At 45.6% G+C, this 23,581-nt stretch overlaps 1 protein-coding gene across 1 annotated transcript in view; it reads left to right on the forward strand.

Annotated features, from left to right (window-relative positions):
- LOC144095369 (uncharacterized) overlaps positions 1-22,440 on the forward strand; it is a 57,057-nt gene extending 34,617 nt beyond the window's left edge. The window contains exons 4-8 of the mRNA XM_077629130.1: positions 16,481-16,831; positions 19,354-19,692; positions 21,275-21,526; positions 21,789-21,954; positions 22,336-22,440. Coding sequence (XP_077485256.1) covers positions 16,481-16,831; positions 19,354-19,692; positions 21,275-21,526; positions 21,789-21,892 — 1,046 coding nt within the window. The 3' untranslated portion in view covers positions 21,893-21,954; positions 22,336-22,440. The remainder of the gene's footprint in view (positions 1-16,480; positions 16,832-19,353; positions 19,693-21,274; positions 21,527-21,788; positions 21,955-22,335) is intronic.
- The last annotated feature ends 1,141 nt before the right edge of the window (positions 22,441-23,581 follow it).

Below are 23,581 nucleotides of genomic sequence, written 5' to 3' on the forward strand. Positions count from 1 at the left end.
GTGTAAGTGTAAGTGTAAGTGTAAGTGTAAGTGTAAGTGTAAGTGTAAGTGTAAGTGTAAGTGTAAGTGTAAGTGTAAGTGTAAGTGTAAGTGTAAGTGTAAGTGTAAGTGTAAGTGTAAGTGTAAGTGTAAGTGTAAGTGTAAGTGTAAGTGTAAGTGTAAGTGTAAGTGTAAGTGTAAGTGTAAGTGTAAGTGTAAGTGTAAGTGTAAGTGTAAGTGTAAGTGTAAGTGTAAGTGTAAGTGTAAGTGTAAGTGTAAGTGTAAGTGTAAGTGTAAGTGTAAGTGTAAGTGTAAGTGTAAGTGTAAGTGTAAGTGTAAGTGTAAGTGTAAGTGTAAGTGTAAGTGTAAGTGTAAGTGTAAGTGTAAGTGTAAGTGTAAGTGTAAGTGTAAGTGTAAGTGTAAGTGTAAGTGTAAGTGTAAGTGTAAGTGTAAGTGTAAGTGTAAGTGTAAGTGTAAGTGTAAGTGTAAGTGTAAGTGTAAGTGTAAGTGTAAGTGTAAGTGTAAGTGTAAGTGTAAGTGTAAGTGTAAGTGTAAGTGTAAGTGTAAGTGTAAGTGTAAGTGTAAGTGTAAGTGTAAGTGTAAGTGTAAGTGTAAGTGTAAGTGTAAGTGTAAGTGTAAGTGTAAGTGTAAGTGTAAGTGTAAGTGTAAGTGTAAGTGTAAGTGTAAGTGTAAGTGTAAGTGTAAGTGTAAGTGTAAGTGTAAGTGTAAGTGTAAGTGTAAGTGTAAGTGTAAGTGTAAGTGTAAGTGTAAGTGTAAGTGTAAGTGTAAGTGTAAGTGTAAGTGTAAGTGTAAGTGTAAGTGTAAGTGTAAGTGTAAGTGTAAGTGTAAGTGTAAGTGTAAGTGTAAGTGTAAGTGTAAGTGTAAGTGTAAGTGTAAGTGTAAGTGTAAGTGTAAGTGTAAGTGTAAGTGTAAGTGTAAGTGTAAGTGTAAGTGTAAGTGTAAGTGTAAGTGTAAGTGTAAGTGTAAGTGTAAGTGTAAGTGTAAGTGTAAGTGTAAGTGTAAGTGTAAGTGTAAGTGTAAGTGTAAGTGTAAGTGTAAGTGTAAGTGTAAGTGTAAGTGTAAGTGTAAGTGTAAGTGTAAGTGTAAGTGTAAGTGTAAGTGTAAGTGTAAGTGTAAGTGTAAGTGTAAGTGTAAGTGTAAGTGTAAGTGTAAGTGTAAGTGTAAGTGTAAGTGTAAGTGTAAGTGTAAGTGTAAGTGTAAGTGTAAGTGTAAGTGTAAGTGTAAGTGTAAGTGTAAGTGTAAGTGTAAGTGTAAGTGTAAGTGTAAGTGTAAGTGTAAGTGTAAGTGTAAGTGTAAGTGTAAGTGTAAGTGTAAGTGTAAGTGTAAGTGTAAGTGTAAGTGTAAGTGTAAGTGTAAGTGTAAGTGTAAGTGTAAGTGTAAGTGTAAGTGTAAGTGTAAGTGTAAGTGTAAGTGTAAGTGTAAGTGTAAGTGTAAGTGTAAGTGTAAGTGTAAGTGTAAGTGTAAGTGTAAGTGTAAGTGTAAGTGTAAGTGTAAGTGTAAGTGTAAGTGTAAGTGTAAGTGTAAGTGTAAGTGTAAGTGTAAGTGTAAGTGTAAGTGTAAGTGTAAGTGTAAGTGTAAGTGTAAGTGTAAGTGTAAGTGTAAGTGTAAGTGTAAGTGTAAGTGTAAGTGTAAGTGTAAGTGTAAGTGTAAGTGTAAGTGTAAGTGTAAGTGTAAGTGTAAGTGTAAGTGTAAGTGTAAGTGTAAGTGTAAGTGTAAGTGTAAGTGTAAGTGTAAGTGTAAGTGTAAGTGTAAGTGTAAGTGTAAGTGTAAGTGTAAGTGTAAGTGTAAGTGTAAGTGTAAGTGTAAGTGTAAGTGTAAGTGTAAGTGTAAGTGTAAGTGTAAGTGTAAGTGTAAGTGTAAGTGTAAGTGTAAGTGTAAGTGTAAGTGTAAGTGTAAGTGTAAGTGTAAGTGTAAGTGTAAGTGTAAGTGTAAGTGTAAGTGTAAGTGTAAGTGTAAGTGTAAGTGTAAGTGTAAGTGTAAGTGTAAGTGTAAGTGTAAGTGTAAGTGTAAGTGTAAGTGTAAGTGTAAGTGTAAGTGTAAGTGTAAGTGTAAGTGTAAGTGTAAGTGTAAGTGTAAGTGTAAGTGTAAGTGTAAGTGTAAGTGTAAGTGTAAGTGTAAGTGTAAGTGTAAGTGTAAGTGTAAGTGTAAGTGTAAGTGTAAGTGTAAGTGTAAGTGTAAGTGTAAGTGTAAGTGTAAGTGTAAGTGTAAGTGTAAGTGTAAGTGTAAGTGTAAGTGTAAGTGTAAGTGTAAGTGTAAGTGTAAGTGTAAGTGTAAGTGTAAGTGTAAGTGTAAGTGTAAGTGTAAGTGTAAGTGTAAGTGTAAGTGTAAGTGTAAGTGTAAGTGTAAGTGTAAGTGTAAGTGTAAGTGTAAGTGTAAGTGTAAGTGTAAGTGTAAGTGTAAGTGTAAGTGTAAGTGTAAGTGTAAGTGTAAGTGTAAGTGTAAGTGTAAGTGTAAGTGTAAGTGTAAGTGTAAGTGTAAGTGTAAGTGTAAGTGTAAGTGTAAGTGTAAGTGTAAGTGTAAGTGTAAGTGTAAGTGTAAGTGTAAGTGTAAGTGTAAGTGTAAGTGTAAGTGTAAGTGTAAGTGTAAGTGTAAGTGTAAGTGTAAGTGTAAGTGTAAGTGTAAGTGTAAGTGTAAGTGTAAGTGTAAGTGTAAGTGTAAGTGTAAGTGTAAGTGTAAGTGTAAGTGTAAGTGTAAGTGTAAGTGTAAGTGTAAGTGTAAGTGTAAGTGTAAGTGTAAGTGTAAGTGTAAGTGTAAGTGTAAGTGTAAGTGTAAGTGTAAGTGTAAGTGTAAGTGTAAGTGTAAGTGTAAGTGTAAGTGTAAGTGTAAGTGTAAGTGTAAGTGTAAGTGTAAGTGTAAGTGTAAGTGTAAGTGTAAGTGTAAGTGTAAGTGTAAGTGTAAGTGTAAGTGTAAGTGTAAGTGTAAGTGTAAGTGTAAGTGTAAGTGTAAGTGTAAGTGTAAGTGTAAGTGTAAGTGTAAGTGTAAGTGTAAGTGTAAGTGTAAGTGTAAGTGTAAGTGTAAGTGTAAGTGTAAGTGTAAGTGTAAGTGTAAGTGTAAGTGTAAGTGTAAGTGTAAGTGTAAGTGTAAGTGTAAGTGTAAGTGTAAGTGTAAGTGTAAGTGTAAGTGTAAGTGTAAGTGTAAGTGTAAGTGTAAGTGTAAGTGTAAGTGTAAGTGTAAGTGTAAGTGTAAGTGTAAGTGTAAGTGTAAGTGTAAGTGTAAGTGTAAGTGTAAGTGTAAGTGTAAGTGTAAGTGTAAGTGTAAGTGTAAGTGTAAGTGTAAGTGTAAGTGTAAGTGTAAGTGTAAGTGTAAGTGTAAGTGTAAGTGTAAGTGTAAGTGTAAGTGTAAGTGTAAGTGTAAGTGTAAGTGTAAGTGTAAGTGTAAGTGTAAGTGTAAGTGTAAGTGTAAGTGTAAGTGTAAGTGTAAGTGTAAGTGTAAGTGTAAGTGTAAGTGTAAGTGTAAGTGTAAGTGTAAGTGTAAGTGTAAGTGTAAGTGTAAGTGTAAGTGTAAGTGTAAGTGTAAGTGTAAGTGTAAGTGTAAGTGTAAGTGTAAGTGTAAGTGTAAGTGTAAGTGTAAGTGTAAGTGTAAGTGTAAGTGTAAGTGTAAGTGTAAGTGTAAGTGTAAGTGTAAGTGTAAGTGTAAGTGTAAGTGTAAGTGTAAGTGTAAGTGTAAGTGTAAGTGTAAGTGTAAGTGTAAGTGTAAGTGTAAGTGTAAGTGTAAGTGTAAGTGTAAGTGTAAGTGTAAGTGTAAGTGTAAGTGTAAGTGTAAGTGTAAGTGTAAGTGTAAGTGTAAGTGTAAGTGTAAGTGTAAGTGTAAGTGTAAGTGTAAGTGTAAGTGTAAGTGTAAGTGTAAGTGTAAGTGTAAGTGTAAGTGTAAGTGTAAGTGTAAGTGTAAGTGTAAGTGTAAGTGTAAGTGTAAGTGTAAGTGTAAGTGTAAGTGTAAGTGTAAGTGTAAGTGTAAGTGTAAGTGTAAGTGTAAGTGTAAGTGTAAGTGTAAGTGTAAGTGTAAGTGTAAGTGTAAGTGTAAGTGTAAGTGTAAGTGTAAGTGTAAGTGTAAGTGTAAGTGTAAGTGTAAGTGTAAGTGTAAGTGTAAGTGTAAGTGTAAGTGTAAGTGTAAGTGTAAGTGTAAGTGTAAGTGTAAGTGTAAGTGTAAGTGTAAGTGTAAGTGTCCCGGCTTCTGGCACGTATAACACACGCGCGCTTGCCTCCTCTCGAACCGCTTTCTGCGTTCGGCTTCGGCTGCCGCCGTCTCCTTACGTTCGGTCGGACTGCTTTCACTCGCATCCGCACTACGCGTGTTCCCCCATGCTCTCATGGGTGTGAACTTCGGCCTCTCAGACATGGAGCCAAATTCACCCTTTTGACCGTCCTTAGCTCCGCGAGCCCGACGCGTCACAAACTCCTCGGCTAGCTCGGCGGCTTTAGCCACTGTACTAACGTCTGGCCTATCCAAGACCCAGTACCGCACGTTCTCAGGTAACCGACTATAAAACTGTTCCAGCCCGAAACACTGCAGAATTTTCTCGTGGTCACCAAACGCTTTCTCTTCTTTGAGCCACTCCTGCATGTTTGACATAAGCCTGTAGGCAAACTCTGTATATGACTCACTTCTGCCTTTTTCGTTTTCCCGAAACTTCCGACGGAACGCCTCCGCTGACAGCCTGTACTTTTTTAGCAGACTCGATTTCACTTGGTCGAAATCCTCTGCCTCCTCTCTCTTCAAGCGAGCGACTACGTCGGCCGCCTCGCCGGGTAACAAAGTGAGCAAGCGCTGTGGCCATGTTTCCCGAGAGAACCCCTGCTTCTCGCACGTTCGCTCAAAGTTAACCAGGAACAAACCAATGTCCTCTCCAAGCTTAAACGGCCGCATCAGGTCAGTCATTTTGAACGATACCCGTTCTCCTGCACCGTGTGCCTGACTTCCATTACGAGCGCGTTCCATCTCTACCTCGAGACGCTTCATTTCTAAAGCGTGGTCGCGCTCTTCTTTCTCTTTTTGCTCTTTACGTTCGCGCTCCTCTTTTTGCTCTTTACGTTCGCGCTCGTCTTTCTCTTTTTCTTTTTGTTCTTTACGTTCGCGCTCGTCTTTCTCTTTTTGTTCTTTACGTTCGCGCTCGTATTTTTGCTCCCTCTCCTCAATTGTCTCAAGGCATTCCGACAGCTCGTCATCCTCAGCCTCCAACTCAAGAATAGCCCTTAGCAGTTCTGGTTTTCTGAGTTTGTCTGAGACATCCAGACCCAACTCTCTTACAAGCTCCAGCAATTTCGGTTTGCGCAACGACTTCAAATCCATGGCTGCTCCGAATGCTGCTTTCTCTACTGCCTACTATTGTCTTGCCGCAAACTAACCCGGCAGCAACGACAACACAATTACCAGCTCTGTTTCTGACACTAACAAAAGCCTGGCAAAACTCAGAAGAAGAAAGTCCCGCACTCACCAAACCTCGCAGCCAAGAATTCAGCGCAGTCGTTCCGCTGCAGGCAACCAGTCATCACACAGGGCTCGTTGCACTGCTCCCGGATGGTCGTTGTGCTGCTCAGCATACAGTTGACCGCATATCTTCGCTGCTGGCCTCCGTTGTCGGGATCTCACCGCTGGCACCAGTTGTTGCAAAAGGGTTGCAAGCCCCAAGGGTAGCGTTGGCCTGGCGGCCTGGGGCAAAGCTGGAAACATCCGAAGGTCCCGGCAAAGGATGAGTCGACTGGCAACAGAACAACTAGTTTATTCTGGCATCGCAAAAGAGCAGCCGGTCAGGGCGACCACGTTACTCGAAAGAAGAAATCGGAGTCTCTCGTCGGCGTCCGGGGCAGCTCCCTTTATACCCACGGACTCGAGGGCAAGAAGGAACGGCTTGGGAAGAGGCGTCCGATGCGGCGACGCTTGAACATGTTCTGACGTGACGTGCGCGCCCGCCGAGCCGGCGCCGGTCAGACCTCCTCGTCTCCCAGTTGGGGAGCTCCTCTCCCCGGCTGCCGCGCTTTGACAAGCGTGGGCACCAACATGCACACACACACACACGCACGCACGACGACACGTGGCACTGAAACCTGCCTGGACGCGCTTGGCGGGAGGCGTTGCGGCAGCGATGAACGGGCCCAAAATGACCGCCACTTTGAACGAAGCCCCGGCGTCCGTTGCATCCGCGCCGGCTATACCGCGCGTTGTAGGCGAAACGTAACAGTGGGGCCCCGGACTAGGGGCTCCAACCCTGCCGCAAGAGCCACAGACCACTTCAAAAGATGTGAAGAGTGTCTCTACACCGAGACGCACCCATATATTTCTATGATTAAAGTTATTACTACTACTACTTAACTATGTTGGACATGACTCCCCCTAACATTCAATTTATGAACTTGCCTGGCTCAGATTTAACGTTAGAGGTAGCACAAATGACGGCGCTATTTATAAACGCCTTTGTTTCCACCAAATTTTGTTTTATATATGCATCGTGTTTTTATGCACCGGCAGTAACATTGTTTTTATCACACCATATTTCATTTGGGAGAAAAAAGTATTGTAAGGAATTTAGCTATTCACTCACCAACCCAACATTTTGTGCTTTGCAAATTTGTGGCCGGCTGCTTTGGCCACCTTATATGGACAGCGCATGTGACCGCAAAGCAGCCACAACGAACGCAAGTTTTTTTCAGTAGCATTTCCCAGCTCGCAGCACGAGCTTTCCTTGTGATTGCATACAAAGCTAAATGTGTAAAGAAAGAAAAAAAATGCCTAGAACGGCCACCTCTTTAGCTCATAAACAAACTTCAAGCGACAAGTTAAATTTTTTTGCGAAACACATGCAGATCAAACTAAACTGAAAGGGAAGACTTTATTAGCACGAAGCCTAACAGTTCAATTCGGTTTATGGTGTATGGGGGTTTATCGTCCCAAACCGACTCGGGCTGTAAGGAACGCCACAGTGAAGGACTCGGGAAATTTCGACCACCTGGTGTTCTTTAACGTGCACTGACATCGCACAGTACACAGGCCTCTAGAAATTCGCCTCAATCGAAATTCGACCGCCGCGGCCGGGTCAGCACCCGCGTCTTACGGGTGAGCAGCCGACCACAATAACCACTTAGCCACCGCGGTGGCTGTTTCGCTCCGTCTGAGGGTGAGGTGCGTAATATATTTTCATAAAGTTTTCCTCGTGACAAATCGTTTCTTCAGTTGTACTTCTGAATTAAACTTCAAAATATATTCGGTTTCCAGATTCCAACTGAGAGCCCCCTTTTTATATCAGTCGCACCTGTAATGGTGTAGACGCCTGCACGAAGCCTCTACACTGCACAAAGCAGGGAATTCTTGGATCCGGAAAGCTCGAAATGGTGCTCTAGACACAGGTACTGCAGCCAGTCCTCTACAGGGATGGGGGGAGGGGGGGGGGGTAAAAGGCTCATAAAACTGTGGCGCAGCTATTTTCTTGCGCAGCCCTTCGAGTCGCTCGCTAAGGCGGTCAAGTGTGTGTCCCTCTCACGACCAACAGGTCGTAAACCGTGCGTTGAGTGGCACGGCACCACAGAATGAGAAGGAAGGAATAATGGGTGAAGCGTCTTTTCAGCAGGAGGAAATTGCCGTGAAGCATGAGCCAGAGCTGTACACATTACTGTCACGAACACTCCAGAAAGGCTATCGGGGTTGCTCGTATTTTTGTGTTGTTTTCTTTATTTGGCTATAAAGTGGACAGGTATATTATGGTAAGCCATCCAGATTGGCCTACATGTTCTTACAGATAGACTAAACTTTACTGTCTAACGAATAAGGTGATCTACCCACCCCCTGACACGCAGGTCAGGGAGCGGGTGCCGCCACCTCAGACGCAGGCTGGGAGGCCTTGAGTCCCAGCAGCCTCTTCAGCAGGACGAGCAGGAGCTGGAGCTCAGGGGGAGGGGACACTGTGTGTGCGTGTGCGTGTGCGTGTGCGTGTGCGTGTGTGTGTGTGTGTGTGTGTGTGTGTGTGCGTGTGTGCGTGTGCGTGTGCGCGTGTGTGCGCGTGCGCGCGCGCGCGCGTGTGTGTGTGTGTGCATGTGTGTGCGCGCGCGCACGCACGCACGCACGCACGCCCCCCCCCCCCCCGAGAGAGTACGGGCATTCCCATAATATGTGGTCGAGGGTCCCTCTCGCGCCACAAAGATTGCATTTATCGCTCCTGGCCTCGGGTAACATGTGGTTCGCATTAACGTAAAAGTTTGCAGTCGCCTCCACGTGACTGCTTGTCTGTTGTCCAATTTCTGGTCTGGCGGGGGCACCAGTCTGCGCTCCAATCTATCATGCTGCGTGGTCTCCCCATATTTTAGCATGCGCTCTCCGCTCCCTCGGTCATCGAGGGGCCCTGTAGCAGCTCGGCGGTAGAGATCTCGAGCCAGCTCGTGGGCCGCTTCGTTGCCGGGGACGGCTTCGTGCGCCAGAGTTCAAATTATGTGACTTTTCCTATCCAACTTTCTCTGGCCTAGGATTCTGGCCGCTAACCTCAAGATGTGGCGCAGGCTGCGTGACTTTAATGATTACTCCACGGCAATTATAAGTTGGTCGGAAAAATTTAAAGTGCCGAGCAAGCAGTGTATTTGGACGATAACATGAGGTTGTTTTGTATTCATTGCTTGCTTACTAGCACTCAATTGGTTTCTTTTTACGGTGAGATGAGTGGCTAGCTTGTTAAGTGTTCCGTTCCCAAGTAGAAACCTGTGACGAGTGATATGCAGCTAGAATTTTTTTTAATTAACTATCTATTTTGAAACTTCTGACTGCAACGTCGTTCACGTCCACTGTAGCCGCAGTGAACTACGAGTGCAGGACGTCGCTTCTCTGCATTTTAGTGGTCCTGCAGTTCGTATTTTTAGTCTCCACTGAAAATAGTGTCATTTTTGGTAACCAGTAAAACTGCACTGCATTCATTGAAATAAAGCTTTTATTAAATGGTACAGGTGAACGCTACCGCACTTTCATAGAGGCGAAATGAAAAAAAACACACAAGTGTTGGATCATGTCCGCGCGTGTGTGATGTCCGCGATATGCCCAGTTGGTGGGAACTAGTATGGAAGCCTTCACGGTAGTGTCTCTCTTTTAGCATATACGGGACATTAAATAACACACATCATGCCACAAAATGCAACACGCTGTTTCTTTTGAAGCGAAAACCTTCACTACACCAGCTTTTCGAGCTGTCAGTGGGGCCGCAAGTTTGACCTTGCATATAGCTAGAGGTCAAACCATGAGCATAAGTGGTGGTAGTCCGGTTCGACGCATGAAAATGGATGGATGGATGGGTGGATGGATGGATGGATGGATGGATGGATGGATGGATGGATGGATGAATGAATGAATGAATGAATGGATGGACGGACGGACGGACGGACGGACGGACGGATGGGTGGGTGGGTGGATGGATGGGTGGGTGGGTGGGTGGATGGATGGATGGATGGATGGATGGGTGGATAGATGGATGGATGAATGGATGGATGGATGGATGGATGGGTGGGTGGATGAATGGATGGATGGATGGGTGGGTGGGTGGGTGAGTGGGTGGGTGGGTGGACGGATGGACGGACGGATGGACGGACGGATGGACGGGTGGGTGGATGGATGGATGGGTGGACGGATGGACGGACGGACGGACGGACGGGCGGGTGGGTGGGTGGGCGGGTGGATGGATGGATGGATGGACAGACGGACGGGCGGACGGGCGGGTGGGTGGGTGGGCGGGTGGATGGATGGATGGGCGGACAGACGGACGGGCGGACAAATGGATGGGTGGATACGGCTGAGCCCTTTAAATCGGGCGGTGGCGCAAGCCACCAAGCCATGACATGAAATTTTACTCTTCTCATGGTTTTAGCCGCCAATCAGATACCCTTCGCTTGGTTAATTCTACTCGCTTAAAATCTACTTTCCCTTCACTGTCCTTGAACCCCAATGCCTTGGATAAATCAGCCCCGCTGCTTTCCACTGTAGGGTGAAGCCCTTTACAGAAAAGTATCCAGTGTTAAGCCGTTTCCTCCTCCTCTCCGCACGCAACGCACAACGTGTCTATCTCGTGGTACCTGACTATATGTCTTAGTCCGCAAAACTCCCGTCCTGGCCTCAAACAACGAAGAGCTTCCCCTACAATTATCATAGATATTTTCTTTGGCAATTTCCTGCTGAAAAATCTTGTATGTTCCCAGTGCTGATTTCGTCAGCATCCCTGTTTTCCGCAGATCTCTCTGTGTTTCTTCAAATTTTTCTTAACTGATAATTGCTGATTTGCCCGCTACTGCTGTCCAGATACTTGCTTGTCAATTTTCTAGTTCGCTTTCTCCATTCCGTATCAACATTCCTTATATACAGGTACCTGAAAACTTTCCTAGCCCACTGCTTTTCCCCCATTTTTCTTAATCGCTCCTCAAATCCTATCTTGCTGCTAGCTTCTCTGATCTCGAACGACGCCCATCCCATATCACCCTGTACCCCCTGATTTGGTGTATTGCCATGTGCTCCCAAAGATAGCCTCCTTACGCCACGTTCTTTAATTTCTAACCTTGCTTGAACGTCTGATCTCAAGCACAGCACCGCATTACCGAAAGTCAGGCTAAAAACCATTACCCCTTTCCAGATCCCTCTTACCACTTCATACCTATTGTAATTCTATTTTTCACGAAAGCTGCATTCCTACTAACTTTATTCATTACATATTGTCCATGCTCTTTCAGATACTCAACACCGTTATTTATCCACACCCCAAGATACTTGTACTCATCCTCTACTTCTAGCATGAACTCCTGTATTCTATGCTCGCCGACCTCATCATTAAATATCATGACTGCAGATTTTTTCTTACTAAACTTAAAACCTAATCTGTCTCCCTCTGTAACACATATGTCTATCAACTTCTGTATATATTCCTTGTTGTCAGCCATTAGCACTATATCTTCGGCGTATGTTAGACCCGGCAATGAATTTTTAATCAATTATCCTTGCTTGAAAAAAGAAAGGTTGAAGCATAGTCTGCTCCTCCTCTCTAGCTTGGTCTCCAACCCTTGCTGGTCTCCAACCCTTGCTGGTACAACATGAACAACAAAGGAGACAGAGGACATCCTTGCCTAAGCCCCCGGCTGTATCTCTACCGGCTCTGATACGTTTTTTTTCATTTTATAAGCACTCTGGTACCTTTATATATATCTTTTAAAAGATTAATTACTCCAACTTCCACATCCAATGTGCCCAGTATGTCCCACAAATACTCCTTAATAACACTGTCATAGGCTCGATAATATCCAGAAATGCTAGCCATAGGGGGCTGTGTTCCTTTTCAGCAATCTCTATACACTGCGTCAATGAAAACAGATTGTCCTCCAACCTCCTTTGTTTCCGGAACCCATTTTGTAGCTCCCCCAGCACCCCCTCGTTCTCCACCCAAGCCTGCAATCTGTCCTTTATAATCTGCATCACCACTCTGTACACCACAGATGTCATTGTTATGGGACGGTACTTACGTCAGCTTTGTCCCCCTTTCCCTTATATATCATGTTCATTCTACTTAATCGCCATTCATCGGGGACTTTCCCATCCACGATCATTTTATTCACTACCTGTATTAATTTTTGCTTGGATTTTGGTCCTAGCATCTTTATAAACATAATCGGAATACCATCTGGTCCTGTTGACGTGCCACTAGGAACCTTTTTCTCTGCCCTTTCCCACTCTCTTCGCTCAAGTGAAGCTATTGCAGAAACCGGTCTATTCTCCTTCGATAAATTATGGGCGTCAGCTAAAGCAGCGACACCAGCGGCTGTTACACCAACTATCTCGACTTTGACCTTGATTTTTGGTCAAGCGGGAAAGCGTCTGCCGGCATCGCACGAAAATAAAAATTAGTTTTGGGGGAAAGGAAATGGCGCTACGCGCTACGCGCCTCTCAATAAATAAGGAGCCTAGTGTTATTAGTTAAGAATTTAAGTATTCAATTTTAGTTAACCAGCCTACTAGTCAGCACATCCTAACTGTATTCTGATACGCTACACCACTGACAATACTATGTCGAAGAAAGCTTTCTTCTCACTAAAAAAATAAATAAATTTCAGAATATCTTAGGTGAACCACCCGGTACTTGCAGCCTATTTCAATTAATGAGCTTAAATGTGAATTTCGCGCATCTACTCTGGACATTTTTTAGCTGGTGCAATTTAAACCACAGTTTTTACTACCTATAGCACTGCCTCAAGGATTTAAAAAGGTTACGATGTGGCTACAGTACAGAAATTTCAGGAAAATGTGTCTACGAACCTTGAAACTGAAAGGAAGCTTGGATATCCTTATTGGGCCATTAGTAAAGAAGCTAATTTACACCTGTGTTATTCAATTAAGTCCCGCGCATCATACCGCTCATGTTACTACTGAGTCTGTTTTGAAAAGTTTCGGCCTGCATGAAATGAAAGCGACTAACGCATTCTTATGTTCTGACAATCCTTGACCATACTTTTAAGTTTCTTAACGTTACCCGGATGAATACTCAGACGGCGCGACAATCGGCTCACGTGTTTATTGCTTTCAATTAAATTGACTTCAACAGAACAATCCGACAGCTTTCCGTATTGGCTTTTGCCTTCCACCTGCACCAATTTCCCCCCAGGGCGAAAAATGTACGAATCCTATTTGCCGACAGTAGTTCACTCTTACAACCTGGAGTAGCATGCCAGGCCAACAATCAGGCAGAATTCTCCGGTTTCATTAAAGTCTCTCCTCCTCCTCCACTTACAAAGTTAATGGGCACCTGCACTGCTCTGGAGTCGAAATAAAAGGCATTAAGGCCAGGCGCGCTAGAGAGCACATATTCATTCGCTTTGTCGTGGCACCAAGATTCTTGATTCTCGCAACCAGATGACAAAACCTGCCGACAATTGTTGAATCGTTCTATTCCTTATCCGGTACACAAAAGCACCAATTACAGAAATATGGGACTGTAGAAAAGCGGATTAAAATATAAACGTCTTCAACAAAGACAGCTTCTTTTGTAACGAGCTCTAGCAGCAGTGCCAAAATATCTGCTTTTGTCGCAGCAAAGGGAAAAAGTATGGGAAAAGAAACCAGTGCGTCTAAGCGGCACTCTTTCGTCTATAACAAAGGCTAAGAGGCTGGTGTTACGTTTCGTCTACGACGAGCGGTATAGCCGGCGCGGATGCAACGGACGCCGGGGCTTCGTTCAAAGTGGCGGTCATTTTGGGCCCGTTCAGTGCTGCCGTAACGCCGCCCGCCAAGCGCGTCCAGGCAGGTTTCAATGCCACGTGTCGTCGTGTGTGCGTGTGTGTGTGTGTGCATGTTGGTGCCCACGCTTGTCAAAGCGCGGCAGCCGGGGAGAGGAGCTCCCCAACTGGGAGGCGAGGAGGTCTGACCGGCGCCGGCCCGGCGGACGCGCACGTCACGTCTGAACATGTCAGAGCGTCGCCGTATCGGGCGCCTCATCCCAAGCCGTTCCTTCTTGCCCTCGACTCCGAGGGTATAAAAAGGAGCTGCCCCGGACGCCAAGGGAGACTTCGATTCCTTACTCCGATATCGCGGCTCCCCTGACGGATGCTCTAAGAAAAACAGAGCCCCAAACAGTCGTCTGGAGCGAGACAAAGGAAAGAGCTTTTAGCGCCTTAAAGAGCGCCCTAACAAGCCAGCCTGTGCTACGATCGCCAGACTACACAAAAGGGTTCGTTGTTCAGTGCGATGCTAGTGAGCGAGGCATGGGCGTTGTACTGTGCCAAAGGGACAATGGAGAAGTGGAACACCCCGTCCTGTATGCTAGTCGCAAGCTGACCTGTCGTGAGCAGGCGTACAGCGCCACCGAGAAAGAGTGTGCGTGTCTCGTGTGGGCCGTTCAGAAATTGTCATGCTACCTAGCCGGCTCGAGGTTTATCATTGAGACGGATCACTGCCCTCTCCAATGGCTGCAGACCATCTCTCCCAAAAATGGCCGCCTCCTGCGCTGGAGCCTCGCTTTGCAACAATATTCCTTTGAGGCTCGTTACAAAAAGGGGGGTCTCAACGGTAACGCCGATGGCTTAAGTCGAAGCCCCTAACATGGGAATCCGCCTCAAAGTTGTTTGTTAGTGATGTTTTCTTCCTGAGGCAGGATTTTTAACATATTGCTTTTGTTTAGTGTTTCAAAGTGATTATGTGCTTTCTAGTGCAATTTTCCAATTTGTGGACGCGCTCTGAGTGCTGCTTGACTACTGTAAGGAACTAGGCAGTAGTATAAAAGGGGAAAGAGCCTGGCAGAGCTTAGTGAGGGTTGTCTCGCGCTTGCTGACTGAGCGGTTGCGTTTCGGCGTAGTTCTAACGCTTGCTGGGAACGAGCACAAAAATGGCAACTCTCCCGAAGTGACTTTGCAGTGTCCTGTGTGATCCTGAACCTGAGAACGAGGCCTTCTCTGTGCGCTGCGCTCAAGCAACGTCGAGGGACGACCGGTTTCGATTACGAGCATCTTCGAGCGACATCCCTATGGACAGCGGATGCAGTCCCCTGACCATCGGGATCTCCTTCTCCCGGCGGGGCGGTCTGTTACGTTTCGTCTACGACGCGCGATATAGCCGGCGCGGATGCAACGGACGCCGGGGCTTCGTTCAAAGTGGCGGTCATTTTGGGCCCGTTCAGTGCTGCCGTAACGCCTCCCGCCAAGCGCGTCCAGGCAGGTTTCAATGCCACGTGTCGTCGTGTGTGCGTGTGTGTGTGTGTGCATGTTGGTGCCCACGCTTGTCAAAGCGCGGCAGCCGGGGAGAGGAGCTCCCCAACTGGGAGGCGAGGAGGTCTGACCGGCGCCGGCCCGGCGGACGCGCCCGTCACGTCTGTACATGTCTGTGCGTCGCCGTCTCGTGCGACTCATCCCAAGCCGTTCCTTCTTGCCCTCTACTCCGAGGGTATAAAAAGGAGCTGCCCCGGACGCCAAGGGAGACTTCGATTCCTTCCTTCGAGTAACGTGGTCGCCCTGACCGGCTGCTCTTTTGGCGATGCCAGAATAAACAAGTTGTTCTGTTGCCAGTCGACTCATCCTTTGCCGGGACCTTCGGATGTTTCCAGCTTTGCCCCAGGCCGCCAGGCCAACGCTACCCTTGGGGCTTGCAACCCATTTGCAACACTGGCTATTGTGCGTGATACTAATGGCCAATTTTTTTTTCCTTAGCTATACAAAAAATTCTGTGGGTGTAGTTTTTTTATTTTGTGGTTGTGTTTATGTAGCTTTCTGTCTGCTTTCAACGCGACGAATCTTTAGCAGCACTTTTTCTCGCTATTTGGAAGACATCAAGAGAAGGAATGAAAAAAAAGGGCGGTGTTCTGCCGCCATCCTTTGTTCCCCGGGGAGTGTAATGGAGCTGCAAGGCTACGCAACGACACTTCTCGTCGCGAACGGGAGAAAGGCACAATGAAAAAATTCTTTGTTTCGGCAGAATAATGTAGCCTAAATCTCAAAGCTGTTTTACTTGCTACAACGCCCACGCATCGTTAATAAAAAAAATCATTTGCCCAATTCCTAATTAAATATCATTGCGTAGTCTTAGCTTCTTATCTTCTAAAGAACCTTTGCCTACCACTGCTTCTCTTATCCGGTCTTCGTTGTCATGGCACTATTGAGATATGTAAGAGGTTCTGAACTAAGCCGGTGAAGCCAACATTTCTGTGTCAGTAGCTGTTGAAGTTTATATCGTAACTTCGATTCTACGCCATATCAGTGCTATGGACAGTTGCCGTGATAACTGACTCACCCCTGCTCCAGCCGCACGTTTTACGTAAAACTTTATGACCGGCAAATGCTCGTTACATGTGTAAGAGACTAACATAACGTACATACATAATTTGTCAATGCAGTCAGTACTTTGCTATCGAGAAGTGTTTGATCCGCTGTGATAGAAACAATTTTAAATTTTTATTTGGATATGTAAGCTACGAAAAAATTTAGCTCAGTATCTCAAAAGCGTGAATAACATACCTCTAATCGAGTTTAATTGTTTCCACTCGTTAACTATTGCGAAGTGCAAATACACACGCATTCGGGCACAATCATTCCTTGGGCGCAGTCTGCACACGCCACAACTCGCCTATGAAAACGAAACTTGCAGGCGAAAGAAATGCCTCGAAACTCAATTAGCGATAGCCCACTCTGTTATGGAAAGAAAATAAGAGGGTACAGCTTAATATGCAGAGAGATAGAAACGTGAATTAGGACTCAAGAAGAGATTAATGGCATGACAATGGAAGCTGTCAACATGGGTGGGAGTGCAATGCAGCGAAGAGATGACCGATGGCCTCTTGGGGTAATAGGCTGGACTCCAAAGGAAGGAAAACACAGACGGTAAAAGTGGGTTACCTACGTTCAGGTGAAGATATGAGACTAAGATGTTTATTGGTGTAATAAGAAGACACTAGCGCGGGGGAGGAATTAATGGGTAGTGTGAGGATGGGCGTTTGTCCTGCAGCCGGTGCGATCCGCGTGATGGTGATGATTGTGATGGAGGTGATGATGATATGCAGGCGTGCGGGGTGTGGTGGTCACCGAGGTACGCCTCCTGTCCGACAGCAACAAGACGCAGTACGTGCTGCAAGGGGAAGGGGCCACGCTGCTCTGCTTCTTCGTGCTGTCTCCCACCGAGGACCTCCGCCGCGTGCTCTGGTTCAAGGACGGCGCCGAGGTGTACGTGTGGCGCAAGGGGCGCCGGCCGCTGGCGCGAAACCTGTTCGACAAGCGAGTCGACCTGAGCAACCGCTCTCCCTCCTTCATCACCATCCTCAGCGCCGACATGGCCATGCAGGGAAACTACACGTGCAGGGTGGAGACGGACGCCGGTGCTTCCGAAAACGACTTCTTCCTCACCGTTATCGTCGGTGAGTGATTGTACGTGTCGCTGCGTGCGCTCAATTCGATAGCACAGCGTCTTCCTCGCATTCCAGTAGACCGGAACATAGTGAAAAAAAAAGCACGAGGACTTATCAGTGAAATCGGAAAGCATAGTGATCTTTGCACTAACACCAATATTATTTTCGACCATGGCACAGCTCAAGCAGCAGTTTAGTAGTGTACAACTGCCATGCGTGATGAGAGAAGCACATTCGTTCAGGTGCATATTTTGCACGTGGCTAACTATTGTGACTGCGCCGAATTGAACCAGCGAATTTCGACAGCTCTCGCCGAGAAGGTCAGTGAGTGTAGGCTAATCAGGCGTTCCGTACTGGTTGGAGAACTGCCATTCATGCGCCAATTATGTGGCCCAGGTTATGGGAAGCTAGTTTTCTAATTGGCTGCATGCGCAAGAGGCTGACGGAGAAAGACAAATGAAGCCTTGAATCGGTTTTGTACTCTGAGACCTTTCTACTGTGTTCCGGTATCATTCGTGCTCAAATTTTGTGTTGGATGTCATGTCCAGTTTAGCTTAATGAGTTCCCGAGTACGTTCGTGAGGTATATCTCAACGTAATATGCATAATTTTCGCCTCTTCCATTTGTGATTGGAAGCTAAATACGAGCTAAAAATTAAGAATAAAAATGTACGTGGTGTCTGAGCTAGCTTTAGCCAGGGTTTAAAAATATGCCTAGGGACTCTAAGACGACGCGACCAAATGCATGTTTCTGGCTATCGTATGGAGCAAGTCACACAGATTTTCGTATTCTGCTTAATTGCACATATAGCCGAGATTATATAAGCAACTTCGCAAGCAACGAACTTAGGAAAAATTTCTAATAGAAAAGTTGTAGAACGGCCCGCAAATTGTTGGACTGAACAGTTTCTAACTATTCATCTTTTACGTAGTACTTCTTTCCTCTCACTGCAAATGCCCGCGAAATAAAAAAATACCACCTGACATGCCCGCTATCGCGCCGCAATGGCAGTGCCGCAGTGCTCTCAAACGTTCCTCCTGCAAACAAACGAATAATTTAGCCGTGTGTGCTGTCGCTTAAAAGGTGACGGGGCAGAGACGCAGGCGCTGGCTGTGCGATTTGCGCCAGCGCAACCGATAAGGGCTATGTCTGGTAGTCGCTGTGATGCCCGCCGCGCGGGAACCATACTGCTGGCGCAAATGGTGGATGCATTTGTATATGATTACTCCTTATCGCTGCCACCTCCTCGGTGCCGCGATTAGAGCCACTGGAAACTTTTTCTACAGTCTATACGCGATACAGTGCATGCTCCACCTGTCACTGTCGCTACGAAGCCAATTTGCCGCAGCCAGCAGTAGTCGGGAGAAGAATTCGGGGAGAGAGGGGGGGGGAAAAGGGCATTTTATGGGCGCTGCTTTGAAGAGTCAGCGCTCCTTTCCATTTGACTCCGTAATTATTAGCTTCTGACTAGTTCTAAACTCGGCAAAGATCACATTTCCCCACTGAATAAAACTGACGCTGAAGATTTCATAACCTTTATGCCCTGAGGCAATAAACATCGCTTGAAAAAAAAAGACCCTAGACCGTACTGAATGCCGAAATAACAGATGGTGATGGTTTAAGGGCGTTGATCGTCAGTGCGCAAAAGCCGATGAGGCGAAGACTACCGATCTAACAAACTGAAGGCAAAGAAATTAATCACCATCATCATCATCATCATCATCATCGTCATAATCATTATAAAAGGCTACTTTTAATGTTTGTAGAGTCATTTTCAGCTTAAAAGTAGTCGGTTTCTTTGCTACTGCAACCATTTGAGGGCATGGACGATGAACGAACTGGGAAACATCTTAGAGATCCTAAAGAATCCTGAGTTTCAGGGCGGAGCTCAAAAATTATTGATTGGAAGCAGTAGTATTATGTGGGCGCACGTGAACGAAGGCGGCCGAACGCGCGTCTAAGGTCGAAGAAGCAAGACAGTAGAACGCCGCCCTAAATACCTAGTGCAGACCGATTCGAAGACTGCACTAGTAGAATCCATGACTTGCCCTGGTATATGCTGCAACGATCGTGCTTATGACTGGAGGTCGGTACCTACCCTCAGCGACTAAATAGGCCTCAAAATTTGTGACCTTTTTGCTAAAAAAAGCGTATATATTTTCGTGCAGCCTTTTTTGAGCACCTTGATGCAAAGAAAAAGTCAAATAATAAAAAAAAAGCTGAGCCAAGTGGTAAACGCGCGTGAGCATAGACTGCATGTAAGTTTTTCAGTTTTTATCCGTGCCAGTGATTGTAGACTTCCCATTCCTCTTTACTCTGCCCCTTCTCTCCGGTAGGTGATTTTTATTGTTAATTCATAGACCCTCCTGCAAATTTCAAACTAGAACTCAGCACCTCTGTGTTGAACGAAGGGGGAACAATGCAATGCCCTTGAAAAAAATATTAGCGCCCTAATATATATTATATTGCTAGGCCTTGGTATGGACTGTTTAGAAACAAGAGCGTGCATTTTGTAGCTATTCTCACCAAAGTCCCTCTCCGCCCTTACGCTGCCGACTCTTGCAAGGAAGGCAGCTGGACGACCTTCTCTGACCGCGTCTCGTGCACAGAAGCCGTGGAGCTGGACTGCAGAGGGATGTTCCCCAAGCCTTCGCCAGCGTGCGACGTGTACAATGATCAAACCGGGGTGTACCTTAACACGATGCCCTTCGACAGTGTCCGGGTAGCGGCCAACTCTACCTACGACGTTCGACTGCAGCGCGTCTTCCAAGTTCGCGACTGGCTGTCTTACCGGAACTTGACCTTTCGCTGCCACGTCATTGTCCTGGGCACGGACTGGCGCACCGGCATCTCCCACAAACTGTTCGGAGGTGGGTGGTTTTTTTAGCACGGAGAAGTGGTTGTACTCACTCACAAATAAGGGGCTTACTGCAGTGCAAATAATGTTGTTGCTGCCAGCTTTGTAAAAGTACGAGGACCGTATCATATGATTTGAATTTATCTATGTCCCACGGCGCATGATCCACAGTATCGATTTTGGTGACTGTCGTTAGTTGTGGGGACTGTGTTCTATCACCATACGGTAGCCCTTGTCAGAGGCGTTCAATTCGGGGTTGCCAGCACACTTTCTTCGTATGCATGTCAGTAGCCGAGCAGGCAGCATGGACAGGACAACATTGCTCTTGTAGAAAGAAGGTGTGAGCTTTTTGGAGATTTTTCGGCTACTTGTGGAAGCGTGTGGCGAATAGGCAGCATCCAGAAGTGCCGTCTCCTACTGGGCGGAAGGCTAGCAGCCCTGGCTTGCACCCGCGCAATGTTGGGGGCATGTCACCCAGCGCTGCCTTTGTCGATTACTATGCTGCCCGCTCGGCTACTGTCATGAACATGAAGAAACTGCGCTGGCAGCCACAAAATGAATGCCTCCGACTAGTGCTACAGTGTTGTAGTAGAACACAGTCCCCACTACTAATGACAGGTGCAACGAATGATACGGTGGACCATGCGCTGTGGGAGACACAAAAGTTCGTCTTCATAGTACGATCTTCGTAGCAGCTTTTCGCCGTGCTGTGTATTCATTTACCGTTTTATGCAGGCCCGTTTTAATGATAGGAAGGAGAATTTAGGAAGATAACATGGGGCTCAATGAGGCCCGATGTCACATACTAGCGCGGAATAATCACATAATCGCTTGAGCCTAAAGGAAATGGTTAAGTCAGTATTTGCCCATGCCATCAAAGGCTAACGCGAGCTTCGGATTTCTCCGGGGCGTTAACGAATAATAATGCGCTAGCATCAATAGCGGTTAGCAGTTTGCTCAGAAGAGGGCCGGTAACTGCAACAGTGCGGTGATGGTGTTCTCAAAACGTATGTTTGTTTTTGAAGAATAGTAGGAACGTGAGGAACTATACAGTAAAAATTTCAATCAGTCAATAACTTTATGCTCTTGAAAGAGAAGAGACAAGAACAAAGGTCGACAGCCTGAGAGGGATCCTTTCTGCTTTCCGGGCATCGCAGTACGGCAGAAAATGACACGCTGAAATTCAAAATTTGACTAAAGATAACTAGCTTCTACAAAACGCATTAAAAATTCTTGCTGGACAATATTCATAAAGCAGCGTGCTTTACCATCTCAGGCATACCGCCATGTTATCAGAGCCCCCTTCAGAGCCTCTTTTAATTGCGAAATGGGCCGGCGATGTCACCTCTAGTATTTTGTTTTTGGTCTTCCAACTTATAAATGCTCCGTTTTCAATTGGAGTGGTATTCTGCGATTAATGCTTGGTACTTTAGCGACACAGGCCAACTTCTTCTCTGCTCAGTGTCCCTCTACTAGAGAGCACTATACAGCTCTTCAACAGGCAGTACGCTTCCCAAGTACTGGCGGATGGTTCCGTCAGCACAAAACTGTCGAAGGCTGTCAGTATCTAGCTTAAACTTGGCTTGCTTGCGCAGATGCCGGATGCTCGCCGGAGCCGCCAGAGATCGTCAACGGCTACTACAACGTGAGTGGCGAGGAGACGTGTTGGCGGACGCCGGCCGATGGATCTGTGGCGCGTTACCACTGCCTCGAAGGTTACGAGCTGCGGGGACCACGGGAGCTGGTGTGCCGTAGTGGCACCTGGGTGGCGCCACCTCCGTTAGTGACGTTTTCCGGGAAGAGACCGGCTATCGCAGCGACGGCAACTTTCAAAACCATCATCTGCGGTGAGTGCATCTGCAAAGAAATGTTTAGTATTTGTGAACCAAATGATGCCTGAGAAAATAATACAAACATTTAAGAGCGAATATGATAGATACGCGAATTTTCAAGCCGTGCTTTTATCACCATATCATGAAAATAAATGATACTTCAGGAAATGAAGTTAATTTGTGTTTGCGTCTGCATATTTTGGAGAAAAATCATGCATGCCTATTCAAGGAATGTTCTATTATAATAAGTTCAGTGGTTTATTTGCCTTTGTTTCAGCATTAAACAGCCAAGCTGAAGTAGAATGGAATCGTCTGCTGACTGGAATTATGGCAACGCTGAATTTACTGCTCTCTCTCTACCTGACGCTATACTCGTCGTAGCAGCTGCTAACGACGAAAGAAGCCTTATGAATGTGCAGATGATTGCCTCCAATAATTGTAAGGTGAGAGACCCAGCTTTCTTGATCGCACTTTTTATTATGTTGCTTCAACTTATTGTAAAGAGGATCGACACTAAGAAATGCGTGAAGCGCCTCATCATTGTAAATTGTTACAAATATTTATTAGATCCTGCTAATGTCTCAGTACCGATGACGTACGGATAAGTGCCGTAGTTTAATCTATTCTAAACGCTGCGCTGAAAATCAAAGAAACGAATTTCTGTTCGTTTGCGAACGAGTGTAGTTAGTGGCACTAAAATAAGATTCATGTTTGCATAAAGGCCGCTCAGAAGCCTTGAGACCTCTGCGTTTTCTAATATAGAATCTATAAAAAAGGGTCTATATATATATGCGCTCTTTTTTTTCTTTCTGCCTTCTTTCTAGGGACCAGTCGTCTGGCATGACATCGCGGTTTTCACTTATACGAAGGGAGGACTTGGAAAATATACACACGGGCAACACATAACTCATGTTGGTTGGCTGGAGGGTCAGCGGGGCCATGACGTCACAAATGGCCGGCCTCAACAAAGTTTGCTGCTGTGTTTAGGTATCTTTTACGTCATAGTATTTGTTTCATGTTCCAGAAGTTCCTCATCAGGTATAATAGTAATTACGGTATTTATAATAATAACAATATTTTTATTTGTTATTCGCGATATATGCTACTTTATTAATGCAAGCGTATCAAAGTGATTGTTGTCGCTAAGTGAAGTCTCTCACCCATGTAAGACCGACGTAGAGTAGAAGTTCACTGCTACAATTCCACGACGCGCAGCTGACTATATTTTCATTTGGAACAGAAAATGTTGCAAGTTAATTGGCAAAACGACAAAACTCGCCTACTTCTTCCCCTTCTTCCACCCCATCACTATGAAATGAATAGATCGATAGATAAAACTAATAAAACGAAGGCATAAAGTCGGCCAAAATATTGATATCTGGCCTGCTACTCTGCACCGTGGAAGGGGAGGAGGAGTAGAAAGAGGGTCGTGATGAGTGCCGATGTGGTGAGAAGAAAGATGAGAGTATGTGCACGCATATCTGATGGCATCACAACCGCGAGTCGAGGCCTCTGTCACTCAAAAAAACAACAACGAAAGGCCCGTATTGCCTGGGGTGCTTGCCAACTCTGCGGCCAAGTTCCCAGCAGTTAAGTCCTCCGAGAGTGGCCTGCTGTCAAAACGCTTCAAGGAAGCGACCAACGTTAGTCTTTGGCGCGCATAAACTGGACATACCATTAGCACATGCTCCGCACTCTCAGGTATGCTACAAGTGGAACATTTCCGGCGTGTCCGTTCTTCCAATTAAGTACTTTTACGTTAAATCGAAGCAACAGCTTTGTTACTGGGACCTCTCTGTATACGTGGTTAAAGAGGTTAAAAATGCACGGGATTGCCAACATATAGGGGCTAAAGTTTTTCTCAGTTTTTACCTGGGACAATACTGATAACATACTTCGGTATTTCTTTCCCTTCTGCTGCCTTTTTTCAGTTCTTGCTTGGTGGTGGTGGTAGTTTTGGGAAGGATGACTCGTCCACGTCATGCATAGAGGTTTACGTAGTGTGTACAACCTGCAAGACGGATCTTCGTATTGCCTTTGAATTTCGTCTCGGAGGCTTGAAGAAAATCT

Source organism: Amblyomma americanum, chromosome 6 (genome assembly GCF_052857255.1).
Source record: "Amblyomma americanum isolate KBUSLIRL-KWMA chromosome 6, ASM5285725v1, whole genome shotgun sequence".
NCBI lineage: Eukaryota > Metazoa > Arthropoda > Arachnida > Ixodida > Ixodidae > Amblyomma > Amblyomma americanum.